This window comes from Motacilla alba, chromosome 8 (assembly GCF_015832195.1).
Source record: "Motacilla alba alba isolate MOTALB_02 chromosome 8, Motacilla_alba_V1.0_pri, whole genome shotgun sequence".
NCBI lineage: Eukaryota > Metazoa > Chordata > Aves > Passeriformes > Motacillidae > Motacilla > Motacilla alba.
The window spans coordinates 8718890-8743924 of record NC_052023.1 but is presented as its reverse complement, the minus strand read 5'-3'; the positions used below and the strand labels follow the sequence as shown (position 1 = coordinate 8743924).

Sequence of the window (25035 nt, the reverse complement as noted above, 5' to 3'; positions counted from 1 at the left end):
AATGTTACAAAATAACAAGCTATTCAAAACCTCTGTAAAATGACTGCAGACACTGGAAAAGGGCAGTGTGATTGCAAATAAACAGCAAGCTACTTGGTACATACAAAAATTTTTGGTGTAAAGTACAACTTTCCAAATGGAAAAAGGTCAAGCCTGGGGGCTTTGTTAGCTTGTTTTCTACTCCCTTTAGTGGAGGGAGGAGTTCCTACTTCACAGACCACAGAACGAAGAAGTTGGAAGAGATGTCAGGTGATACTGTCCAATACCTCTCCTCAAAAGCAAGAGCACCTAGACCAGGTTGCCAGGGCTCACAACCTCGATGGCTTTGGAGTCTCTCCCATGCTGGAGATGGTTATGGGTGAGACAAATTTGTCACAACACCCAGTGATGTAAACAACTGTGTGTTCAGAAGTTCATTTGATCTATGTCCCGTTTATAATACTTGAGAAGATGACAGAGTTAGATCACCTGGAAATAGAGCTGTTGGCCCACGTGCTCTGGTGTGGCATGGCAGTGCCACACCCCTTCTTCAAATGAACAGCAGACTGAAAAGAATAATGCTGTGCTGCTTTAAATGGGGAAGAACCCCCACCTGTGCTGTGAAATGAGGTGGTGATGGGTTTCCTCCTGCTCCTGTGCCCCTCACATGACACTGATGTAGTCAGCAAAGGCCTGGGAGGAGTCCCATGCGTCGTTGACCACACTGCACATGGCTCTGAGACGCCGCAGCGCCTCCTGCGCTGTCTCTGCATCCTGGTCCAGCCAGTTCTGGAAGAGGCGGAGGTGTGTGAATGGAAGCTGTCCCCCTCTCTGCTGGATGTGGCCTTCCAGCTTCTTTGTGAACTCCAGGAGCCCATCAGGTTTGATGCAATTTGAGCTTTCCAGGGAAAGAAGAAAAAGAAAAAAATAAACATTAAGAGTCTAGGCTATAATTCAAGCAATTTAAATTACTGTACCTTCTAGTAACTGCCAGTGCAGGTACCTAAGGAGGTTTCAAGGCCAGATGCATCTTTTTTCAGCAGTACAAAATCTAAATGTTTCTCATGAAAACCAAAACTGAGTATGACGGGCTGGAAACCATTTTAAACCAAGGTGGTAACAACTACCAAGTTCAAGTCATTATCCAGACCTAGCTGTGGCCTTAAAATATTGCAGCTGTCAGCTCTCTGGACCAAGGGACCTGGCCCAATCTACAAGTCCCAGTGCAAGACTCAGCAGTAAGTGATCATTTATCTCTTCCTGCTGAGAAAATCTGAAGGGCATGTGTCAGATCCTGTTATTTCTAGGAGATTAAAAGGTCAATTCCCATGTAGAAATGTGTAAATAAATATCAAGTTGCACGCTGGATTTAAATCTTGTCAGAGGCACAGTAACGATCAGGCTTCAAGCCTGCTGAAGGAGTGTGGCCATGGTTTAATAAATTGTCAAGCCTATGTACTCTGAGAAACCTGAGCCATGAGGATGTAAAGAAGGGGAGGCAGAATCAAGCAAACCAGTTGTTAGTATTGCAGAAATGCCACCCCCATGTGCTTCATGAAGGTTGCTGCCTATCTGTAAGGCCCTTCAGGGTCAAGAAGAGAGCAGCAGTTCTGACTGAAGACCAATGCTGAGGCAAGGAATGCAGATTCTCCTGCTGTCAGAGCCCAGTTCAGATCTCTCCCTCCCAAAACAAGGAATTCAGTGTTTAGAGAAGCAAAATACCTGACATCCAGCTGGCAGAGAGAAGAGGAGGAATCTTCAGAGAAAATGTCTGCAAGGGCAACCAGCCTGTGATTCCCTGAAAGGAAGAAATGTGCTATTAGATGCAAATTGGAAAAGGTCTTAAAATTTAAATGCCACAGGGCTGGGATAATAGTGCAGAAAAGGAGTCTGGCAGCACGTGAATGCAACACAAAGAGCCCACCTCTGGACCCTCCGTGTGTCCCCCTCAGTGACATCAAGTGAGTTCATCCCCCTGAGCACAATGTTCGAGGCAGTGATTTGCTGATAGGGTAGTTTGTGTCCCTAGAAAAATCATGGTTTTGTTTGAGAAGTCCAGATGCAGCTTTGTTTTAGTAATTATGTGTATTCAAGTTATCCTGAGCTTTCCTGTTTTGCTTTGTTAAAAGAACAGAAAACAATATTCCGAATTTATCTGCAATTAATTTCTCAAACATTTCTACTTGGCCTGTGATTCAAAAAGCCTATCACTTCTGTAAATTCAGTTCCACTAATTTCACACAAATCCTTCTTTAATTGTTCTCATCCCTCCAGTGGCTGCCAACAGCTGTTGAGACACAAACTGCCCAAACTTGGGCAAAATCTGTGCCTCTGAATCAGAGGCAATGCATCTGAGGCTGGATCTGCTCCTGTTAAAGTCTGAGGCAGACCAGTGTTCAGCCAAATCTGGAGATCTGCTGGAACTTGCATTTGCTGCAGAGAAAAGCAGCCATAATCCCTGTACACTGCTGAATGCAACCGGAATTCTGCCTTTAAAAATGGATCCAGTGCTCCTTATTTTGTCAACTAAATCCCAGTGTTCCTGCATAGGGTAAGTTCAGCACTGCTGTCAGCAGCTCTCAGTGGTGCTGACCCCAGCCCGAGTTCCCTCCAGAGAGCTGCTCCAAGGCCCCACAGCCACCCACAGCGTACACACCAAGGCGGTTCCCAGGCAGCTTGAGGCTCTTGAGTGATGAATTTCTTTTCACTGCATTGATTATTTCTGACAAAAAATCAGCAGTAGAGCTTTCAAACAGCCGGCAGAAGGAAAAGGTGATTTCTGTGAAGAAATGGATTTACAGTATATATGAGTACTCCCTGTGCTTCAATACCCCATAACTGCATTCCACAGACAGCTCCAGCCCCTAATCCACATGCAAGAACAAAGCTCCCCCAGCAGTGGATTGCATATAACAGCACTTCTGCTGTGTTAGGAGGAGAGCCAGATCACACCCAGGCAAGTGGCTCTGCCAGCTCACTCAGTTAAAGGCTGATGTGCTCTGCAGGTTAAAAATCTTTGTTTTATAGCTGAGACTGCAGACACTGCCCTGCAGGGTGTGCCAGCAGCTCCTCTGCTCCACTGGCACAAAGACAGGCATGTTCCCACTCTGACAACACCTGCAGATCTGCTCCAACTGTCGTGACATTTGGCTAAAACCTTACACATCCAAAGATCCCCCTCTTAAATGCCACCCAGCCAAAAGCAGCCACCTGCAGCACCTTTCCAAGCTCCCAGGAGCTGGCTGTACCTTGTAGGCCAGGATCCTGAAGCAGAAGCAGAACTTCTTTCTGGTGCTCAGCCAGGTTCACATCATGAAAGCTCAGTTTCTTCAAATTTGGAGTATACTCTAAAAGAAAAACAAGTTCTCAGGTAAAGCACTGCACATCCTTGGGATAAAAAGACCCTGACCCAGCTAGCAGCTAACATTCAGAAACTGACTTAGACTGTGGGTAGTTTGTGCTGGATTGTGGACAATTAAAAAGGAACCATTGTGCTGTGCAGGATCATCCACATAACGCAGCGTGTGGGATGGTTGACACCCATTTCCTTTTCTCGGGAGACTTCAAGGATGTCCATGCTGAAGAGATGGACCCACCTAAGCTGGCTTTGTGCTAGAGGATGGAAGACCACAGCATGGAAGCTACAGTGTGTGTGCCCCAGTGATGCTATGGGTTAGTAAAGTACCTCTGAGCAGCTCCAAAAGGAGCCCGAGCTCCTGGGGGCAGGGCAGTGTGGCACTGTCAAGGGACAGCTGCTGCAGGGACTTGGACGCCTTGAGCACCGGCAGCAGGAACGCAGTGTGCAGAGGTTCCCTGGGGAATCGGATCTCCAACACCTCCAGGCAGCTCTCTAAGGGAAGAAAAACAATGACAGAGTTTGTTCTGGAGTGCCTGTCTTCACTGTAGCTACAGCAAGCAGGATGCCAAACATCACCTTTCTTTAAGTTGGTAGAAACTGACAATGCACCATGCCCTGCCCTGAGGAGCTCTGGCAACTCAGACCAGGGGTATGTGACTCACAGCTCACTCCAGGATTCCTGCCAGACCACAGGGCCACCAATTTCTGCTGTGCTCACCAATGCTTGAGAGAAGGTCACCCTTTAAGGCACAAGCCAGTCAGTGTCTTCCCAGAGCACAGGTCTTTCCTGACCCCACTCTAAACCTGCTCAGGCTTTGCCCACTGCTTGTCTGGCAATTCAAGGGCTAATAAGGGTGATGGGAGACCTGTGAGCTGAGCACCCACTGCTGTAGCTCCCAGGCTGTAATCCAAAGGCTTGGGCAGTGCTTTGCCATCTCCTGTGGTACTGTGATAATCAAAGGATGCTTTCCCTCTGCTTAAGGTGTGTCTAAGGCTTACAGCCTCACAGTTAATGAGATGGACTAAATGGAAGCTCCCAGTCAATCTACAGATCTGGTGGGACAAAGATCCCCATGGACAGTCACAGGTAGCAGGCTGTGACTGGCCCTGCACAAAGGTGATGTTGCAGCATGCTGGGATACAGCAATAAAACATTTTCTGCAAGATTCTGGCTCCACAGAACACCTTAGACTGGAAGGGACAAACTGCAACAACAACTAAATCAGAAAGGTAAGGCTGTAACTGCCTAACAACAAACCACTGTAATAGTGTTGAGTGATCCTGTAGCAAGCCTTTACAGCTCTACCTGCCTGCCAAGTCCTGGCCATCGCTCAGAATGATGATTCCTACCTGGGATTTCTGCCTCGCTGCAGCTTGGACTCGCCTCTGGCCTGCTGCCCTCCAGCTGGTTTTTGAGGTCAAAGCTGACAGAGAGTGTGTGGAGCTGGGGAAGGGCGCTGAGGATGCAGCAGACGAGCTCCATGCAAGGCATGTGGGAGAACATGTCGCTCACGCGGAGCACGCGGAAGCGGCACTCGGGGTGGCGGGACAGGGCCCGGAGCCCGGAGAGGATGCAGGAGATGTTGGCATTCAGGCCTGGAACAGCATTTGTACAGAAAAGTGTCAGCTGTGTGTATAGGCACTGACACCAGAGCTGGAGCTGCAGCAACGGCAGCCCGAGTCAAAGGCTAAACTCACTATCCACGCATCCTTAAGCTATGCTCTGAGCATGGGAGATGCAGATCTGCTCTTCCCTTTGCTCTCCCTGAAGGATGTTTAAGCACAAAGCCAGGGGCTGCTCTGGGACAGAGGGATCCCATTCTCTCCCTTAAGTCCTTGCACTCATTAAGCATCTCACCCAACACCTTTCTCAAGATGGGGCATCAATACTCCCACAATGCCCCTTCCTGTGAAAACGCAGGGAAACCCCGAGCAGTAAGCCAGACCATTAGAGCAGGGCTAGGAGGAAGTGTACTGTTCACATCACTGACCATTGTAGGACAGAACCAGGTTTTCTAAAGACACCCAGGAGCTCAGCAGGTTACTCAGAGTCCGACATGTCTCCCCAGTCAAAGGAATGGAGAACAACTCCAGCGTGGAGACACTTCGGAAGCGGTGAGCAGCTTTCAGAGAAGGGGTTCCAGCAGCTCCTCCTCTTTTCTTACAGCCAGCATGGCCAGTGCATGGAGATCCTGGGGAGGAACTAGTCCAGTTCTCAGTGTTCTCTCCCTCTGTGGTCCTGGTTTTTTCCAGTAACCCTGAATTATCCTCTCTAGCAACAGTAAAAACAAAATCATAGAGATCTTCTGGGTCAGCATAGTGTCCCCTGCTCCATCTGAGGCAGCGACGTTTCCTCCCCACTGCAGCTTTCTGCCATCTGCGTGTCTTTCGAGGAATGGGGTGACAGGACAGCTGCTCTGAGCTGGAACGAGGGGAAGAGCTCCCCTGAATGCTGGTGTGGCCACAGGGCACCTCGCTGCTTGTCTCTTCATGTGCTGGGTTTCGCAGGGGAGGACTTCTGGGGCCAGAGAGGACAGAGGTCATGCAAGCATCAGCCTCTTTTGGGGATCTCTTCTGGTTCTCAGCACTGCTCCCCTCCCGCTCAGCATTACAGCCCCTCTCTGCTCCCTCCTGTGCTGACTCCTGCCTTTGTGCTTTGTCCTCCTCTCTGCAAAGGCCACACGGGCTGCCGTGATAGGCGAGGGCATTTCCCGAGCGCCAAAGCCCCGTGCTCATGGTCAGGATGAGGATGAGAAGAACCGTGTCGGGAACAGGCCAGGAGCACATGGACACCTGGCTGACGGAGCCGTGGTGGATCAGCCGGTGAAGGAGCAAAACCAGCGAGCGTCTGATGGACTGGTCGCAGGAGAGGAGGTGCTGGAACTTCAGGACCCGCAGGGAGGCAGCCAGGTTTTCCAGCACTTTGTGGTTGTGCTCGGCAGTGAGTTCCACGGCCCCCTGGAGCATGTTGCAGAGGGTGAGCTGGGAAACGTGCGGGGAGCTGTGCAGCAGCGGCGAAAAGTGACGGTCGTGGAGGCGCCAGTCAGAGGAAACGTCCAAGACACCATGGAGGACGTTGGAGAAGAATGTTTCAAGGAACTTCTTCCGCCAGCATGTTATGCTCTGCAATTGAACGACAGGACGTAGGAACAAAAAGTCAGCATCAATTTTTCTTGTTGTTTTTAAGTTAAATTATTGCTGTCTGCTAACCTGGTGTCCAAAAAACCCCTCCTGCTAGCTCCACTGAGACCACCTCTCTAGTTCTCAGCACCCTTCCTCAGTGTATTCCTTGAAAACCTGAGTGAATCCCATTGTTCCCTTCATCCTCCTTCTGGCCTAATTTAAACACTCAGTGGTTTGGAGCTGGGCCATTTTTTTTGCCTATTAAAAACCACGTCACCAGCAATTTTCTTCCAGCATCTATTTACTGGATGTCATTAAGTTGTTTGTTAATGATTCTTCTATGATGATGAAGCAATGAAGCTGCTTCAGTTTTTCTACAAAAAACCATTCTCCAAACTCAGTCTTCTCTATTTTTCTCGTGCTTTTTGCCAGTGTAGGTGTAAACATGACAGAAGATACTGTTTTTAGCCTCTGTTTCAGTGAGAATCCCTGAAGACAAAAGATTTGCTCTTTTGGCAAACTCAGTGTTGAGAGATGAAGGGTGTGGCTGTGCACTATGCTTCCTTTATAAATCCCATTTCCCAAAATGTTTGTATTACCAGGGTCATGCCTTGGTCCGGAGCTCTACCAACGCTTATAAACAGGTGTCAGGAATTGATTGGAGGCAGCCAGAAAGAAAACCTCATGGAAAACAGCAGAAACAGAGCTCCTGTGTCGAGCCCCTTCTCCCACCAGAGCGTTTCCTCACCTCCGAGTTGGGCGGCCTGGTTTTCATCACATCTTCCCACAGCTTGCGCCAGATGGGCTGTGTCGAGAGGCCTGGGGGGGAAGAATCATCAACCGGGGCTTTCACCCCTCTCCCAGTGTCCTGCTCCGGAGCTCGATGGGATGCCGGGGCACAGCCCGAGCTTGTCCGGGTGTGGGATACAGCGCGGTGTCCCTGGGACCCCTCTGGCTCGGGGCTCCCATTTCCAGCTGGGGGTCCCGCGCTGTGGGCTCCTCCCGCCGGGTTCGGGGCCATCCCTCCAGTCTCTCACCCCATCACTCTGAGGGGCCCGTCCCTCCCGCCCGGGGGTGTCCCCACGAGTTCGTCGCCGTCCCCGCCGGTGTCACCTGCTCTCCGCGCGGCGTCCTCGGCCCGCTCGAGATGGAAGATGGTGAGCAGCGGCAGGAGCCCCCGCAGGAGGTGCCCGGGCAGCGCTGCGGAGAGCCAGAGGGAGAGGACGGCAGCGTGCGGGCAGGCCCGGGCCCCGCGCCCCGCCGCCCCGCGCCGCCCGCGCCTTACCCCAGACGTCCCGCTCCAGGGCGGCCATGCTGCGGCTCACGGCGGCCGCGCTCAGCGCGAACAGGCTGCGCGGCGGCTCGGCCGCCATCACCGCCTCGGGCACGGACCGCCCGCGCCGCGCCGCCATCTTGGGAAGCGGCTAGGGCGGGCGGCCATATTGGGGAGGTCGTGCCGAGCAGCGGGGCGGACAGACCGGCGGGAGCAGCCCGGCCGAGCCGGCTCCGAGGCCGGGCCGCACCGGAAGAAGGGAGAGGAAAGCCGGGAGCGCAGCGATGCCCGTCTTGCCGCGCCCACACGCGCGGCCGCTGCCGGCTGCCATGTTTGGAAGGGCCGCGCCCCGGGCGAAGCACCGCCCTGCGGAGGGAGCGCTTCCGCTGCCGGCGCGGGCAGCGGCGCTTCCGGCGGGTGACCCTGGCGAGTCCTTCTGTGCGGCGGCGGCGGCGCGATGGGGCAGCGCGGCGAGCCCGAGGTGAGCGCGGGGCCCGCACCGCACGGCACCCCCGCGAGGGCGGGCGGGCAGGCGGGCCGTAACGCTGTGCTCTCTTGTCTTTCCGCAGGAGGAAGAGGAAGAGCTCGTGGTAAGGCGGGGAGCCGCGGCGGGGACTCGCAGCTGCCAGGGCCGGCTGCCCGGGGCCGTCAGCGCCGACCAGCAGGCTCGGGGGGCTCGGGCGGGGCCGCGCCGGGCCCGCGATCCAGAGCTCCGTGGGGAGGCCGGGCTGCGGTGGGGATGCGGGGCTCCCTCTTGAAGGGGCTCGGGGAGAGCGGCGTGCGGCGCTGTCCTTGTGCTCACCGCAGCCCCGTGTCCGCAGGACCCCCTGACCACGCTGCGGGAGCAGTGCGAGCAGATTGAGAAATGCGTGAAGGCGCGGGAGCGGCTGGAGCTGTGTAACGAGCGGGTGTCGTCCCGCTCCGAGACGGAGGAGCAGTGCACTGAGGAGCTCTTCGACTTCCTGCACGCCAGGGACCACTGTGTAAGTGCAGCAGCCCTGCTGAGGCTCTGAGCAGAGCTGCCTTCAGTCCCGCTTTCTTGTTTAATGTTTAATTTCCTCCTTGTTACAACAGATCTATCTGGGATTCGGTACCTTACTGAACAATTAAATAACTCAAACCCAGTGTTTGTACCCTGCAAATAGCACTTAGCTATTTCTGTCTTGTGCCATTTTAAAGTTAAATCTTTTGAACCTGAGCTGAAGCTTTGTAAGGCATCTCAACAACTTTCTTGAATTACTTTTTTTAGAACTAAAGTCAGGGCTGTGGAGCTGTGTGCATTGTTGGCCCAGAAAACCAAGAGGTGACACCTTGCTGATTTCCATCCCTAATCCATGAGTTACTGAGGGCTCTTTTTCTGTCCAGGTTGCTCACAAGCTTTTCAGTAAGCTGAAGTGAAGGGGGGCATGGTTGTCCATCTGCTTCCACAGCCGGTGCCAGTGGTTCCTGGATCACAGTTCTGCTTCCTGCAGTCCATCCTCCGTGCTGAGCATGAACGAAACGGCTTCCTGGCAGCCTGTCACTGCCTCTGTGCTCCTGGAAGATGTGCAGCTGTGCAAAAAAAAACCACCAACGTGTTGATGTTCTGTAATTTTCCATATTAAACACTGAGAGTTCCTGTGGAAGTGCCCTGTGTTTATTTCCTAGTTCTTGTGCTTCTGACTTGTCCTGGGTTAAGATGAAATCAGTGGTGTCAGAGCCAAGTTAAGGGTGGGAAAGCTTTTCTGACTTGTGGGAATGTCATTTTTGTGCTGCCATGATGGACAGCTGCTGCAGCCCTATCCCGTGGGGAAGAATTTGTCTGTTGCAGCCACAAAAGTTATTCCTAAGCCCCTCAAGACCAGCGTTGTTCACACAGTATGTTCTAAAGTTAGGCTGAAGGGAGTGACGCTTTTCTAGGAGAGAAAAGTTTGTCCCCACCCTCAGGGGAAAGCTGTCAGCTGTCCCTCACTGTCTCAAGCTTCTGCCAGCAGCTGGAAGAGCCTCCTGGCAGCAGCCAGCTCTGCCTTCTTGCCCCTGAAACCAACCACGTGGCTGTGGAGGTGCATTGGGGTGGTTCACCTACTCAAGCCCCGGTCAGGGGCACCGGGGGGAGCTAAAGCCTTTCTGTGTGAGTTACCAGCCCGTTCTGCTCACCCTGGGACTGTCCTGTCCGTGCTCTGCCCGCTCCTTTTGCTAGAGAGAATGTTTGGTAGGACGAAAACTAGGGTATCTCACGGCTATTCTTTGAAGTGGAATGAAAGCCACCACCGTATAAATTTGGCTGTCTTTCATCCATGTAGTGGTTCATGGTACTTTTTGCTGTCGGGTCTCAGACTTTTATTAGGGTAAGCGTAGCATGGAAGCTCCAGTAGGTTTTGGTTATTGTTTCCCCTGTGGCACAGGGCAGGGTCCAGCTGTGCCTGTGCAAAGCGCGTTTGTGGCCGGACCCTTCTCAGCCGCTGATGCCCAAAGCCGGCTCCGTGATGACCGGACGTTTGGGTCGGAAGGGACCTTAGAGATCACCGAGTCCGGCCCCCGCCACGGGCACGGCCCCGTTCCCGAGCCCGGCCGCTCGCAGCCCTTTCCAGCCGCGCCCGAAGCGCTGCCCGGTTCCCGGTCCCGCCCCGGAAGGCGAGCGGCGATGGCGGCGCTGGGCGCTGGGCGGGCGCGGGCGGGCGGTGGCCGCGCTGCTGCGCCGGGGGACGGGGCCGGGAGCGGCACCGGGAGCGACACCGGGAGCAGGGAGCGCGCCGGCACCGGCACAAGGAGAAATGGGTGAGCTGGGCCGGGGCGGGAGCGGAGCACGGCGCCCCGCGGCGCTGCTTGCACCCCGCTCTTGTCCCCGCTAACCTGGTGCAAATCCCCAATCCCCTTCTCATCCCCCATTTCCCCTCTCGCTGCCCCCTCCTGCCGCCGCTGTGAGCGCCCCCGCGCCCATCCCGGGCCCCCAGCCGCATTTCGGCCCTTCACAGAGTCCTGGAGTCACTGAATGTGCCGATTCGGAAGGGATGCATCAGGATGCAGCTCCTGGCCCTACACAGGACACTCCCAGCAGTCCCGCCCTGTGTCCGAGAGCATTGTCCAAATGCTTCTTGAACTCAGACAGGCTTGGAGCTGGGACCCCTTCCCTGGGCAGCCTCCTCCAGTGCCCAGCCACCCCGTGGGTGAAAAGCCTTTTCCTGTCATACAACAGAAGCTGCCCTGTCACAGCTTCATGCCATTCCCTCTGGTCCTGTCACATGCACACTCCGGAAAGGCCTCATGGACTTCTGGCAGCACAGAACCCAGTGCTGGATTCTCCCAGAAGAACATGAAGGCTGGGTGGGGAGGCTGGGTATGGGGGTATCGAGGTATTTTGTCTTTTAACACTTCTGTTATTTTTCCCCACCAGGCCACCACGGCCCCACGCATCCCGTCCACGTGGCTGGCGCTGCACCACTTCGACACGAGCTACAGCCTGCACCTGGGGGCCCTGTGGCCCTCGGTCCGCGCTGGCCTGCTCTGTGAGCAGAAGTACGGGGCCCTCCTCAACAATTTTGCTGCTGCTGACCACGTTCCTGAAGAGCTGGAGCTGCTCAATGCCACCGATTTCATTTCCGAGGCCCCCCAGAAGATGCAGCAATGGCAGTGGGATGCAGCTGTGGGGGAAGCGGCCACAAGGTGCCAGGAGGGCTCCGGTGAGGGCAGGACTGTGATGCAGGCAGAAATGGTGACACAGGCAGAGATGTCCCCACCACTTTGCACCTCCATCAGCTCCAAAATCAAGTGTTACACCTTCCCCAGGGGTGACATCACACGCTTTCGCCCTGCACGGTGAGACATCCCTGACAGACCGCCCTGGTCTTTGCCAGCCTCAGGGGCTGCTTCCATATGTCACCATCCTCACTTCCAACTGCTCTTTTACTTTCTTTTCCCCCTCCAACATTTGCTTTTGTTATGCAAACTGATGATTCCCAGGCCGGATGCTCTGGGGCTCCTCGACTATTACCTCATGGATGCAGCATCTCTCCTGCCTGTGCTGGCACTCAACGTGCAGCCAGATGACTTTGTCCTTGACCTCTGTGCGGCTCCGGGTGGGAAGACTCTGGCTCTGCTGCAGACTGGGTGTTGTGGTGAGTGGGGATGGCTGTTCCCTTGTTGCTGTGTGTAAAGCAGGGCTGGAGCAGTGCACTGCACCCACTCATGCCTGACCATTAATGATTCCTGTGTGTAAGGGCTGGGAATCAGGTGTGTTTCTGCAGAAGTGACGTTCCACTGTGCCTGTTCTGTCCTGTCAGGGCATCTGGCAGCCAACGATGTCTCCGTTTCCCGGACAAAGAGGCTGTACCAGATTCTCCATAGCTATGTCCCCAAAGAAGTCAGGGATACTGTGAGTGTCACGTCGTACGACGGAAGGGACTGGGACCAGGTGAAAGGAGGCACTTTCGATAAGGTATGTGTTGGGAACTAGTGAAGATAAACCCATCAAGCTCACTTCTCTCCTCTTTTTGAGGAAGACAGCAAGTTATCCTTCCATATAACTGTGTAGTTTTCTGTAATCGTAAATGAAGAGAAGACCAAGACACATAAGGAGTAGTATTTCCTCCTGCTATCCCTTCCTGCAAGCTCTGGTGCATATGTGCATCTAGAGTTGTACCTTTACTTGCCTGTGTAATAGCCCTTAGAAATCCTGTTTATGTCCATCACCTGGAAAGGGTTAAATGTGAAGATTAGATAATTCTGGCTTCTCAGCCATGTCCAGCCACAGGGGCTGGGTTTGGTGTTCCAGGGGCTGGCTTGGGTACTCCGGGAGGCTGCAGCAGCAATGCCCATGTGTGCTGCAGGAGCATTGCCAGGGACTCACACAGAGCAGGGACATTAAATGAGGATATGAGTTAGTGAGGATGTTTTCCACCATTTTTGCACGTTCCCAAAATGCCAGAGAAGCCGGATGATTACAGTTCAGTGTGGTTCACACCTGTGTTTGGGCACTGAGAGCTGTTGGCAGGGGTGGAGGAGGTGGGCGTGGGGCTGGCTGCAGGAGGGGACTCGCTGAGCTTGACCTGTGCAGGGGGCTGAGGTGGGACCTCTGCTGCTGCAGGTGCTGGTGGATGTGCCCTGCACGACAGACAGACACTCTGCCATGGAGGAGGACAACAACATCTTCCACAAGAGGCGAACCAAAGAGCGTCAGATGTTGCCCATGCTGCAGCTGCAGCTGCTGATGTGAGTGAGCTCGGTTGTGTTGTGTTCCCTGAAACCTCTTCTTACTCTGTCCCCAGCTGGGAAGTGTGGAAACCATGTGTAGTTTCCTGGCAGTAGTTGGAACACATGAAATCTCAGTAAGTGTAAGAAAGTGCAGATGTTCTTGGTCAGATCACTTATCCTTCTGTCCCCAGCAGCAGCGGTAGGGTATAGGGAGAAGGTCTAAGGAACAGGATGGGTACAGTTATTTTGGGGGGTGATCTCCTGGGTCCTGGCAGTCAGCCCTGGAGGATTCCTGTGTGCCCACCTATCCCAGCACACGGGAGGACACGTGGTGCTGGGAAGTGCCACAGCTTGTCACTGTGTGCTGTGGCAATAAGGAAGCAGATTAGAGAGCACCATGGCAGCACTTGAACTGCAAGAATCTCTTCCCCTGTACACATATCCCGTTCCTTTGGATGTGACTGCAGGATTACACCTTCCAGCTGCTCTCCAGTAGCATCTCCCACATTAAATCCTTTATCAGTATGAGTACCCGTTTGACTCTTTGCCCTGGCCCAAGACACTCCTGATGTTGCAGTGACACAGACTGTCGAGCCTGTGGAGTTCAGTGGAGGTTGTCTGTCACTTCCTACGAGTTCCCCGTTGGCTTCCCAGTTTTGCTGGGTGGGGATGCCCCTCAGGGTCCCTCCCTCAGGGTCCTCCTGGTGACGGTGCGTTGCTCCCCGTGCTGCAGGGCTGGGATCCTGGCGGCGAGGCCGGGAGGAGCTGTGGTGTATTGCACGTGCTCGCTGTCCCCGCTGCAGAACGAGTGCGTGGTGGAGAGGGCGCTGGACGTGGCACAAGCCCAGTTCAACATCAGCGTCCACCTGGAGGACTTGAGCCACTTCCGGACGCTCTTCCAGGACACGTTTTCCTTCTTCTCGGACTGCCGGCTCGGGGAGCTGGTCCTGCCTCACCTCACAGCCAACTTTGGGCCCATGTATTTCTGCAAATTACGTCGGATGTAGAAGAGGCAGCAGAATCTGTCTGTCTGCTGCCAGGAAATAGCCCCATATTTAAGGGAAAGGAGAACTGCTTTATATTTATTTTTCTTTCTAAAATGTCCCAAAGGAAGCCTGCTTTTTTACTGCGGACATGGGGAATAAATGAGAAAGACCTGCTGTGATGTTTCCTGAATACTTATCTGTTTGAGACTGAGGTGTTTAATCTAGGAAAGAGAGAGAGGTCTTATCAGAGGGAGCAATTTATCCATCTGTGTGGGATGGGATAAATGGCCCTGCTCTCTTCCTCCTGTCTGACTGCTTTGATCCTGCATGAGCAGGTTTGGGTTAACAGACACCATCTGGGGGTCTCAGCCTTTCTGTCCCAGATCTCACCATCTGCATAAATGAGTTGCATCTGTCTGTGCTTATCTCCTGCTTTCAGAGAGAGCAGCCTGAGGTCCTGAAACCAGAGGCTCCTAAGAGTGCCCCTCCTGTGGGGTTGGAAATGTGCTTGGGATGCTGGAGATCTGGTGCTGTGGAGAGGCCAGTGACTGTTGTTATCCCTCACAGCTAGCAAGGCTGTGGATAAGTGTGAATATTCCCATGCTGGATGCCATTTAATGTCCAGTGAGCAGGTGTTGGTATGATTTTGAGTAGTAACTTTGTTTATAGAATCATCACCATCAGTGAAGGATTGAAGTGACTGGAATTTATCATGGGAGTTGCTTAATAGTTACATTTTTATTTTTGTGAGCAAATTACAGTAGTGGGAAGTGATAGACACAGCTGTATTCCTCATGGGGTGTCCCATAGTTCCATCCATAAGAAATTACTCCACTCCCAGCAAGAAAATACTATTGAACTTCTGTAATCCTTTCCTGTCAGCACCATCCTGTTTCTGCAGGAGGCAGCACTGATGGAAATAGGGGTGAACCCGCATCCATGGCCATCCATCCTTGCTGGAAGTGCAGTTCCTAGATTTACCACTGTTTGAACCTATCCTAAGCCAGTCCTGCGGGGCATCTGGGCTCCTTACAGGATCTGTGTTTATTGTTAAGGAGAGGGGTCAGGAGGTGGCGTTTCCTTCCTCCTCCCCTCTCCAGTGCAGTCTCTGCGCTGCTGGTGGCAGTCGTGCAGCACCGTCCCTTCTCCTTGGGGGCTGTGGTGACTACGCCACTCTCTTGTCACGGCTGAGGGTCTCCACCTCCTTCATGAAGCGCAGGCACAGCTCCTCCTGCCAGGGCAAGGCCACGCACTGCACGGCCACGGGCATCCCCACGGCTCCTGACACAGCCTGCAGCGGGGGCACGAGCAGTGAGGGGCCAGCCGGGGGCTCGCACCTCCAGCAGATTTTGGGAGCTTGGTTTAGGCCTGTGGCTCATCCCACAGGGTGGGGAGGTTGGAGTTTGAGCCCTGTTAGTGAGCTGGGCAGCGGGAATGCTCTTGCTCTTCTCTGATAGAAATGGTTGCCAAACCTTGGGTAGCGTGTTTGAGACACCTTCCCCCACAAAGACCCCAGCCAGCTCTGCCTTGAGCTGTCTTGTAGGCAGATCCCTTTTCCTTCATCGTCCTCATTCCTGATCCATGCTCCACTGACAGCCTGGGCCTGGTTGAAGGCAACATGGAGCAGGAGGAAAGTGCAGTGCAGTGCTGTGGGCTGTGGCTGTTGCAAGGACCTGCTCTCAGAAGCTTTGCTGCATGACTCCTTGCTGGCTTCAGCCTGCCCAGCCTGTGGGAGATCCTTTAGTCCCCCCAAAACTTAGTGACTTACCTGTTGGGGGCTTGGGAGAAAAGCAATGGGTGTGTTCAAGGTGGGTTTGGGGATTAGCAAAGGGTGTATAAAGAATATACAAATTTTTTTGCACTGTGCCCATACTGATGGAGATATTTAGGAGCCCCTGATATCATCAAAACTGTTACCTGAACACACATCAGCAGTCTCTGCTCCACCACTTCCCCTACCTGTTTCAGTGTCCGGTCCCAGGGGTCATCACAGCATCCTTTGTAAAGCTTTAGCTCTTCCTCATCAGCCTCTGTCACGGTGCTGACGGGGACAACCCCGGCGGGGAAGTTCAAGACGTTGTACAGCATCGTGGAGGAGATGGCAGCTGAGAGAAGCAGGAGAGGATGCAGGCTGTCAGGCTGTCACAGCCTCCTGTCTTCAAACTTACACATTCCATATTCACTGAAGCCCCTGAGAACTGTGTCTGTCTCCACCTGCTCAGAGAGCTCTGTGTAGTTACTTTTCCTTCCCAATTCCCATGAAATGCTTGGCTGGGCAGTGAAGCTCCATGGTAGTGGGTGTTTCCCTCCAGTCTCGGCCACTGTGTTTCTCTGCCCTCCTGGGAAGGCCCCAGACTCACTCACCGATGAGTTTCCTGGGGTATCCGGTGGTAAAGGCAGGCCCCAGGACAGGGCACAGCACAACGTCCAGCTGGAGTTCCTGCCACTGGCGGATGAACTGGGAGCGGTACACCTGGGGAGGAGAGGGGCCTGTCGTGGAGCCATGGCCATGCCTGGAGCCTCTCAGCCTCTCCAGGCACCTCTGAGGAGGCAGCAGCAGGCAGAGGAGCGTGTGTTTGCCTCCACTGCAGGTGGCCAGGAATTTGAAAGGTCCGGCTCTGGCCTTCCCCACTCCCAGGACAGCCTTCAGTGTGCCTGGGCATGAGCACTGCAGCAAACAATGAAGTTCTTTCTGGGCTGACTCAAAAGCCCATCCACCCCATTCCTGTCATTCCTTGTGCCTTTGCCTCCATCCTGTCTCCTCCCCTGCACAATCCCTTTCCAAAGCCATGACTCTCTGACCTGGTGCTTGCCCCAAAGCCTCAACTTGTAGCATGATGCCAAAGAGGAAAGTCCTCAAAACAAACCTGTATTTCATGGTGATGATTCCACATCTCCTCCACTGACCTGCAAGTGGAAATCACAGCAACATCTTTAAGCTGTACGAGGAGGAGGAATTGCTTAAATAGTCCTCTGGGTTGATAAGCCCCGGTGATTTTAGCAATTGCTTAAAACAATACAGCTTTCACAACCTTCCTAAAGTTTCCTTTGGCATCTGGCCAAGTAATTAAGCAGCACATGTCTGGAAGTGCTGGAGAGAAGGTTTTCCTGATGGGCCTGGATTTAATGCTCATCTCTTCCACAGGCTTCCTGTAATGACCTTATCCCTTCAAATGCCCCATTCCTGTTAGGATATCGCTAGGGGCAGTGAAGCCATGTCCAGGAATGGGGGACAGCCCCTGCAGAGAGCAGATCACAGCCCGTTGTGAATCCAGTCCCCCCCAGCCAAGGACACCTAGAGGAGAAGGTATCACCCATTTCCACGGACATCTCTGGGAACAATTCCATCTTACCTCATTCCAGCCATGGCGCTCAGGTAGTCAGCCAGGCGGGGAAACTGGAAAGGCACGAGGTTCCTTAGGGACATGACATGGGGCTGCAGTAACTTGTGTCACCCCAGGAAGCCCCTGTTCCTGTCCTGAGGGACAGGGACTCACCAGAGGTTTAAGAAGCAGAGCCAGCAGCTTCTTCACTAGCCTTGGCATCTTGCAGGAATTCACCTGTGGTTTCAAGCCTGGATCTACAATATTTCCTGTGCTGAGAGATGACAAGAGGATGGGGTGATGCCAGGGAAGCTGTTTGCCCTTTCTCAGAGACCTGAGTGTTGCCTGTTTGGGGTGGGAGAGCTGGGCTCGTTGTGCCTGTGCTATGCTCATGGCATGAGGATGGAGGTGTTGGCAGCACTGCTGCCAGGGGGCTCCTACTTACAACACATTCAACCAGGTACGGCCTCCATCAGCAAAAAACGTCTTCAAAAACAGCTCAGTCATGACATAGGGGATCCGAGGAGGAGAGAAGAGCACCAGCTGCACCAAAACACAGGATTATGTGGCAGCCTGGGGACGTGAATAGTTTCCAAGACCCAAACGTGGATAACCCTCAGAGGCAGAGAAGAATCTCCCTGGGCTGCACGTGCCAAGAGAAGCCCTGGTTCAACCATTTTCCATCCAATAATCTCCCTATGAGATTATTCCTGCTGGTTGCCCATGAGATGCACTGCTCCCTTAAGGCAGAGGGGTCTCTGCCTGCTGTTATGTGGCTGGAGCATCATAATCCCGTACCTCAGCCGGGTCATTTTCCCCACAGATGTGCTTGGGAGCTGTGTCTGGTTTCTGAAGGGTGAGGCTGGGGACGCCCTGGGGAGCAGAGCAGGGGGTGGTGGTGCTCACCTGGTGCCCAGCTGCCTGCAGAGCACACCTGGTTTCCTTCACTGCCCTCCTCATGCAGGGGGGCAGCGGGAAGTAGCCGTCGGTGTCATAGTACCCGACCCGCAGGGGAGCGGAGCTGAAGTACACCTAGAGCAAGGAGACACCGTTGTCATTCCTATTCCTAATGGGATTGCTGTGAAAATCCTTTAGACATACACCATTGACCAGGTCTGAGACTGAGGCTGGATCCAGCCATGCCCACACTACACCAAGGAAGCAAGGGGGGGTCTTCTCTGAACCTTGTGATGCAGTCGGAGGGTGTCTCCTACTCCTTGTATTTCCCTATTAAATTCTTAGCTCTGAACTGTTGGCCAGTCTGGGACTAGGATTGGACTCAGCTGTACCTAGGCTCTGTCAGGAGTTTAGAAAGCAAGGGGATCCTTTCTGAACCTTGTGACTCAATGGGAGGCTCTTCCCTGCCCTTTGCACCCTTGTCCTTGGCATCCCCAGTCTCCAGGCAAATCATTCCAAAGTGACACTAAGCTGATTTTCCTTGGTGTGCTCCATCTTCAGAATCAGTAACAGAGTGAACCCTGTCATTTGTCACCCTTTTGCGAATTTGTATTAAAGCCTGCTTTTTGCAATGCCTTTGACAGTGATTCTTTAGGTGACCTAAATCACTCATTTGTGACACCCACTCTGCTGGGGGAAGGTCTGCTCCCACACTGACACCCACTGCAGAAGGGGGCAAGAGCTCCAAATGCTAAGGAGTGACTAATATTCTGGTTTGCTGGTTATAGTTACCCTTTCCAAATGTCTACCCCTGCCTTTTTCTCCTGGCCATCCTTCAGGAGGAGCACAGCCACTCCAGACAAGTGGATTCAACCACTGCTAAAAAGTGTGGAGCTGGAAAAACCTCCTGAAGCTGGTCTGCTGCAGAGAGAAAGGGAACACCCTCAGTTAAGAGATTTGCTGCTGCAGTTTCTGCTCCTGAAGATCTCCAGCCATTTGCTCCCAGTGTCACCTCCTTCCCTGCTCTTTCCTGGATCCTCTCAATTCAATAAGCTGCATTCCAGCTGAGAGGATGGACAGGATAACTACTAATTTGCCTATTTTTTAAAATGAGAATTATGAATTGTGCCCTCAAAGAGAGCTATTTTACTGAAAACCAGTACTGTAAAGGTAACTGGACCCTTCAGGAGGGCATGTGGCACCCTGGGAGGAACCAAGGCTTGCTGAGAGAAGACCTCACCTCCTCTTTGAAGGGGATGGGAGGCACGCTGGGGTCCAGCTGGAACATCTCCTGGCACAGCAGAGCCTTCATGCACAGGGCCAGGCTGTCCACATCCCGTGCCATGGGCCCCAGGGCACAAGGGACTGCGTGGGACAAGAGCAAACAGCCACACTGAGCAGATGGATGTGCCAAACCCCAGCCCACCCCTCTGCACAGCCACGTCAGGGTGAGCAGGCAATGAGGGAAGTTTCAGATGGACTCCAGACAGGCCTTTGTTGTCTCAGGTTTTCTTCTGGCCTGCAGGAGAACATCGGGCTCTTCAGAGGATATAGGGAAAAGGAATTTAAAATTCATGTACCTGCCAGGATGCCATTGACAGGGCCAGTCACTCCAGACAGGCTATGGGAAAAGAAGTACATTGTCATTTCAGTAATGGGGAAATATTCACTATATGTTTGACAAGCATATGGGGTCTCCAGCTCAGGACCAGAAACAGGAGGAAATTATTTCAAAAATTTGAATGGAGTAGTTCAAACCAGGAAATTTTGGCTAAAATAAACAAACCTAAACCCCAACAGATCTTAGTGTTGGTTTAACCAAAACGGTTCCATTTTGGCATTATTTAGCCACTTTAACTCCCTTTTACTTTTAACTCCAGGCTAGATTTACAATGAAAATATGCCCATTTCCCACTAAATCTAACCAAGCTGTCTTCTGGGAGAAGCTTTGAGCAAAGCCAGCCGCCCTTCAAGAGCCACCCTCTCTCCTCCCTCCAAGTACCCACCCAGTGCTTTCCCCCTTCAGCCAAGGCTGGCCAGGAGCAGGGTTGGAAGGGCAGCCCCAGCACCCACCTGAGCCTCTCAGCCGTGGGTTTGAGGCCGCAGAGCCCGCAGAAGCTGGAGGGCAGGCGGATGCTGCCGCCCATGTCGGAGCCGATGCCCAGGATGGAGCCTCCCCCTGCGATCAGAGCTCCCTCCCCTCCCGAGGAGCCCCCAGGGCACTTCTGGGGGTTGAGGGGGTTCAAGGTTTGGCCAAAAATGGGGTTGCTGCATTCGTAGCTGGGGAGAAAAAAGCCGGGAAAGAGGCTGTGAGGAGCAGCCAAATGTCTTGGGTTTGTTTTCCTTTGCAGAGAGCCTGTGTGGCATAGCCATCCCCATCCTTTCATCCTGTACATCCCTCAGGACACAGCTCATTCCCACAAGCCTTTCTTAACTCATGGTCGGCTTTTTCCCTTCCTTATCTTTTATCTGACAGCTTTTTCAGTTGAGATTGTTGCCAGACAGTGGAAAAGGGACTCTCCGGGACATGTCTCAGGAGCCAGGGAGGAGCCTATCCAGGGACCTGCAGGCTGGGATTTTCCTTCAGAAGCACAACCAGATTTTTAATGACGTATGTCACCTGAAGAGGGATTGTGGCACATTGGTCATCGCAAATGGGATGGCCCCTTGTCTCTTCAGGACCTTCACCAGGACACTGTCCTCCTCCACCGGAGTGCCCAGGCACTGCACGAGCCCACAGGTTGCCAAGTGCCCCTGCAGAGAGGAGAAGTGACAAGGGACATGGTCAGTGCAGTTCCCTTGCTCTTTTGGAAGGATCCTCTGGCATTCCTTCAGGGGTTGTGTGTTTGGTACCAACCCACTGCCTTGAGAGCCCTTGCTCGAAGGACTCCCTGTCCTTCCATCCTTGGCAGAGGGCTGCCAAGCACTCACTGGTTAAAGCTTCTCCTGAAGCTCTCCTTGCTCTTTTCCTTGCTCCTTTTCTCCCCTGACCCAAATGCAGCTCCATACTCCACAGGTTCACTAGCTCAGGATCAAACCCAGCATCCTGCTGTCCAAGTGAATCCACCAGCAGATGTTCAGGGAAGGAATAATCCCAGGTAAACAAAATGTGTGGGCCTCTTTCAGTTAGCCTTTGGTATTTGGGGCTCAACTTTGGTGCAGCCTGTACTGTGTCACGTATCAGAGGAGAAATCATTTGTGCCTATAACTATTCACCCCTGGTTTTCCTCTGCTGATGGAGGTTTGTGCTGCTTTTGGCCGGGGTAGATTCTCTTTTCTTCACAGTAGCTACTACGGGGCTGTGTTTTGGATTTTGTGCTGTAAACAGCGTTGATAACACAGGGATGTTATTGTTATCCCTGAGCAGGGCTTGCACAGAGCTCACGCTGCCTCAGCAGTGAGCAGGCTGGGGGTGCACAGCTGGGAGGGGACAGTCAGGACAGCTGACCCCAAGTGACCAGAGGGACCTTCCATGACATATGGAGTCATGCTCAGCATATAAAGCTGGGGGAAGAGGAAGGAAGGGGAGATGTTTGGGTGATGTTTGGGGTGATGCTAACTGGAAACTTGGGGTTTCCCAGTTACCATCACACATGATGGAGCCCTCCTGTCCTGGGGGTGGCTGAACACCTGTCTGCCCATGGGATTTGGTGAACGAGTTACTTGTTTTGCTTTCCTTGTGTGCAGAGTTTACCTAATAAACTGTCTTTATCTCAACCCACAAGTTTTCTCACTTTAACCCTTTTATTCTCTCTCCCACATCCCACCAGTCGTGGGGGGAATAAGTGAGTGAGTGAGTGAGTGAGTGAGTGAGTGAGTGAGTGAGTGAGTGAGTGAGTACCCACTGCAGCTGCCTCAGAGACAGGAGACAGCCAGGTTTCCTGTGGTGCAAGCAGGGTCCCTTACCCATTCTCCATCTCCCACCACTTCCCCAGCCAGCCCAGCCCACGCTGGGACATCCAGAAGCACAAAGGGAAGAACCTTGTGGCCGATGTGATCCTTGATGCTGACGGGGATGCCGTAGAGCAGCCCTTTCTTCTTGCGCTGTTCTATTTCCTGCAGCTGCTCCTCACACTCTGGGATAAAGTGTCGCAAGCAGTTTGTCTGCTGGGTCACTTCCAGGGCCTTTGTTGGACATGTGGAGGAACGGGTGATGGATAAGAACAGCATCATTACACAGCTGCATTCAGCAGCTACCTTGATTTACAAAATACAGCATGAATAACCCCCTCCCCAGAGCATCCCAGCTCAAGCCGTCTCAAAGGGTCTGACCCAGGAGACAGAGCATGTTTTTCTCTTAATATCTGCTGTATTAAAGGCTGGTCATAATCCAGCTCCAACGAGCCTTTTCAGCCACCAGCACACACACCATGGCAGGGAGGATGTAAAAGATTTGCTTTGTCCATGTGGATGGACACTCACCTTCTCTAAGTAGGTGTAGAGGACGGTCCTGGGGGACAGACACCCTTCCTGGAGTCTTACAGTGAGTTCCAGCAGGGGCAGGGACAGAATGCCATCTGTCTGGACACTGGGGACCTGCAGAGGGAAGGTGAGGGGGATTCAGGGCAGCAACTCCAGTTATGTAGCAGTGTGGAAAATGGAGGGTGTTTGCTGCTAGCTCCCGAAAGTGTTTTCTCAGAAAGCTGCTTGGGCAGGCACAGTCACTCAATCCACACTCACACCACAGCAAACTCAGCAAAGAAGGACAGAAAGGGTCTCTGTAAGAGTTCCAGAGAGGTTTATTGCAGAGCCACGCTGAAGGAGTCCAGGGACAGAATATGACAAACTGGTGCAATGTCCCAGGTTAAGTCTGGGGTCAGGGCCAATGGTCTGCGGGCACAGGCCAGTACCAGGGCAGGTAAAGGGCAATGACCTACAGGGAAAGGCCAGATTAACGCAGGGCTGCAGAGCACCATGGGAGACGCCCCTTTTGCTCTCCCCAAGCACTGAGGCATTCTCTAAACTGTGGCAAATTCTTCCAGGACTACCCTAGAAGTTCCCCTAATAGGCTCCAAGGCCTCCCCACAGTTACCCTTTGGCTCAGGGGATAAGGCTGCTAAGGTTTGCCAGCATTATGACCAGAACTTGCTGGAAAGGCAGATCCTGCATGTGGGGGTTCAGACCTTGAGGTGCCAAGTGTTTTATCCTGAGTTTGGATATCACAAACAGGATGCAAACACAGGAGCCCAGGGGTTGAAGGGCTTTGTCCATCCACTGCAGCAGAGGACATGGCAGTGCCTTCCTCCTGGCACGGTGGGACTTAGCCACTGACCAAGACATAACCTCAGCTGAGCAAACACTGCCCGGGGCAGAAGGTGCCAAAGTCCTTGCACACAAGTCTCAGGCTGTCCTTTCATCCCTCAAAACAGATACAGGCAGTGCAGGACAGCCTGGGCTGAGAGTAAACATTTAACAGCTCAAGCCCATCAAACTGCAAGGAAGTCAGCAGGGACTCTCAGGTGGTCTACTCAGGTAGCAAGACTGGCAGTCCTCAGTGCCACCAGGTTTTTAGAGGTTTTATACCATATATTTATATTTATATAGATCTGTATTTAAGAAAAAAAGGCATATATATCACTTGTGGCTGGTATGCTTTATCTCCAGGTGTGTTACCTGTATAAACATGAGCTGGTTTGCCCAGAAGTGAACGGAGCAGAAAGGAAAGGGGGTTAGAAATTATGTTACAGTAGAATTCAGGGCTATGCTGGGAGAATGCCTGGCTCATTCACCTCCATGTCATGTCCTGGTTGCTCCCAGGGGACACTGAAAACCCTGTGTTTCGTTAGTGTAAAGTTAGACCAGGCACCTTCTGGGCAGCCTGATGGGAAGTGCCACTGCCCGAGAATGCTGCTTGTGGAGACACCCCTAGAGCTGTCCAGAAGCCAAATTTTAGAGCCAACGGTAGAGGGGTGCGAACAGATGTGCAAACTTAGAGTTAAGCAGAGGAAAAAACTTTCTTGCTTCTACCCATTATCGGCAAGAGACATTTCCAGACCATTAAAGCATTGGGGTTTGGATCAGTGAAGATCCAGTGCATCATCCCCTGTGTTGTTCAAAAACCTCTTCTCAGTGAGTAATTCACATTCCCCAAGCTGTAGACTCCCACCACACCTCATCCAGCTTGAGGAGAGCAGTGATCTCCCTTTCTCCCACGGCAGCCTTTTCTCTTGTTGAGGGCTGCTGGCACATCTCCTTCTTATAAAAGCTATGGGGCCATGAGCTGGAAGGAGGAGCTGAAGGACAGCATCAGCAGACACCCCAGTGGGACTCAGAGCCCCGAGGAGGATGGTTTACCTGCTCCCTGAACTGCTGGACAGCCTTGGCCATTTTCTTCATACCCTCATCCCGGGTTCTCTGAGCCTCTTCTATTTTCTTCTGGATCATCCTTTTGCCCAGCCATTTCCAGACCCCCAGGGCTGCCACAGAGCCGCCGAGCAGGGCAAGGGCAGCAGAGGTGTCCACCTTCCCCTCTGGCAGGAGCTGTCTCAGCTGCTGCTGCTGGATCATCACGTGTACTTCTGGTCTCCGAGGACGCAGTGAGAAAGAAAAGCAAGGCAGGTGCAGGAGACCTTCCCTGACTCCCCAGGCCCATCCCTCCCCCCAGCATCACTATTCTGGGTCAGCAAACAGTTCAGATAGTTCAGTCTGAAGCTGGCCCCTGCAAAACAGCTGTAGGTGGAGTGTGCAGTGAAAATGATTAACCACGAAATGGAGACGGTAAAGTTTGGCCAGTGAACCTTGTGTTCATTGGGGTGTTGGGTTTATAGGGGCTTTCTGGACTGTGGGAAGTTCTCCGCTGGGGAGGACTGTAGGATCAAGTGAACAAATGCAGCAAGGAAATTGCTGCTATCCTATTTCCTGTGTAGCCTGAGAGGACAATGGGAGAAGAGGAAAAACAGCTTGAAATAACAAGGCTTCCCTGCGCAG

At 53.0% G+C, this 25035-nt stretch overlaps 4 protein-coding genes across 6 annotated transcripts; 2 read left to right on the top strand and 2 right to left on the bottom strand.

The window, feature by feature from the left end:
• Positions 1–120: 120 nt before the first annotated feature.
• Positions 121–8065, bottom strand: LRRC41 (leucine rich repeat containing 41). Of its 3 annotated transcripts, XM_038144265.1 has the most exons (10): positions 7746–8065; positions 7574–7660; positions 7209–7279; positions 5329–6460; positions 4688–4933; positions 3665–3829; positions 3228–3326; positions 2636–2758; positions 1702–1777; positions 121–877 (listed from the first exon to the last, which is right to left on the bottom strand). In XM_038144265.1, exons 1-10 carry the CDS (start codon positions 7870–7872, stop codon positions 643–645), a joined length of 2361 nt encoding a protein of 786 aa, XP_038000193.1. In that variant the 5' UTR covers positions 7873–8065; the 3' UTR covers positions 121–642. The 3 variants fall into 3 exon arrangements, with proteins under 3 accessions (XP_038000193.1, XP_038000194.1, XP_038000196.1); XM_038144266.1 differs by having other exon boundaries at positions 7060–7279; positions 7574–7874; XM_038144268.1 differs by lacking the exons at positions 7574–7660; positions 7746–8065 and having other exon boundaries at positions 7060–7339.
• Positions 8066–8072: 7 nt separating this feature from the next.
• LOC119703845 (cytochrome b-c1 complex subunit 6, mitochondrial) lies at positions 8073–9358 on the top strand. The gene is made up of 4 exons (XM_038144273.1): positions 8073–8214; positions 8303–8323; positions 8555–8716; positions 9099–9358. The coding sequence occupies exons 1-4, from the start codon at positions 8191–8193 to the stop codon at positions 9129–9131; spliced, it is 240 nt and encodes a 79-aa protein (XP_038000201.1). The 5' UTR covers positions 8073–8190; the 3' UTR covers positions 9132–9358.
• Positions 9359–9492: 134 nt separating this feature from the next.
• Positions 9493–14062, top strand: NSUN4 (NOP2/Sun RNA methyltransferase 4). The gene is made up of 7 exons (XM_038144516.1): positions 9493–9518; positions 10223–10490; positions 11107–11528; positions 11673–11827; positions 11993–12147; positions 12796–12920; positions 13636–14062. The coding sequence occupies exons 1-7, from the start codon at positions 9493–9495 to the stop codon at positions 13907–13909; spliced, it is 1425 nt and encodes a 474-aa protein (XP_038000444.1). The 3' UTR covers positions 13910–14062.
• A 545-nt stretch (positions 14063–14607) lies between these two features.
• On the bottom strand, positions 14608–24729 carry LOC119703843 (vitamin D3 hydroxylase-associated protein-like). The gene is made up of 15 exons (XM_038144271.1): positions 24403–24729; positions 22531–22644; positions 22090–22233; positions 20729–20862; positions 20182–20388; positions 19689–19729; positions 19349–19473; positions 18118–18243; positions 17657–17754; positions 17386–17485; positions 17242–17285; positions 16756–16795; positions 16253–16361; positions 15848–15993; positions 14608–15179 (listed from the first exon to the last, which is right to left on the bottom strand). Exons 1-15 carry the CDS (start codon positions 24613–24615, stop codon positions 15054–15056), a joined length of 1767 nt encoding a protein of 588 aa, XP_038000199.1. The 5' UTR covers positions 24616–24729; the 3' UTR covers positions 14608–15053.
• Between the last annotated feature and the right edge of the window lie 306 nt (positions 24730–25035).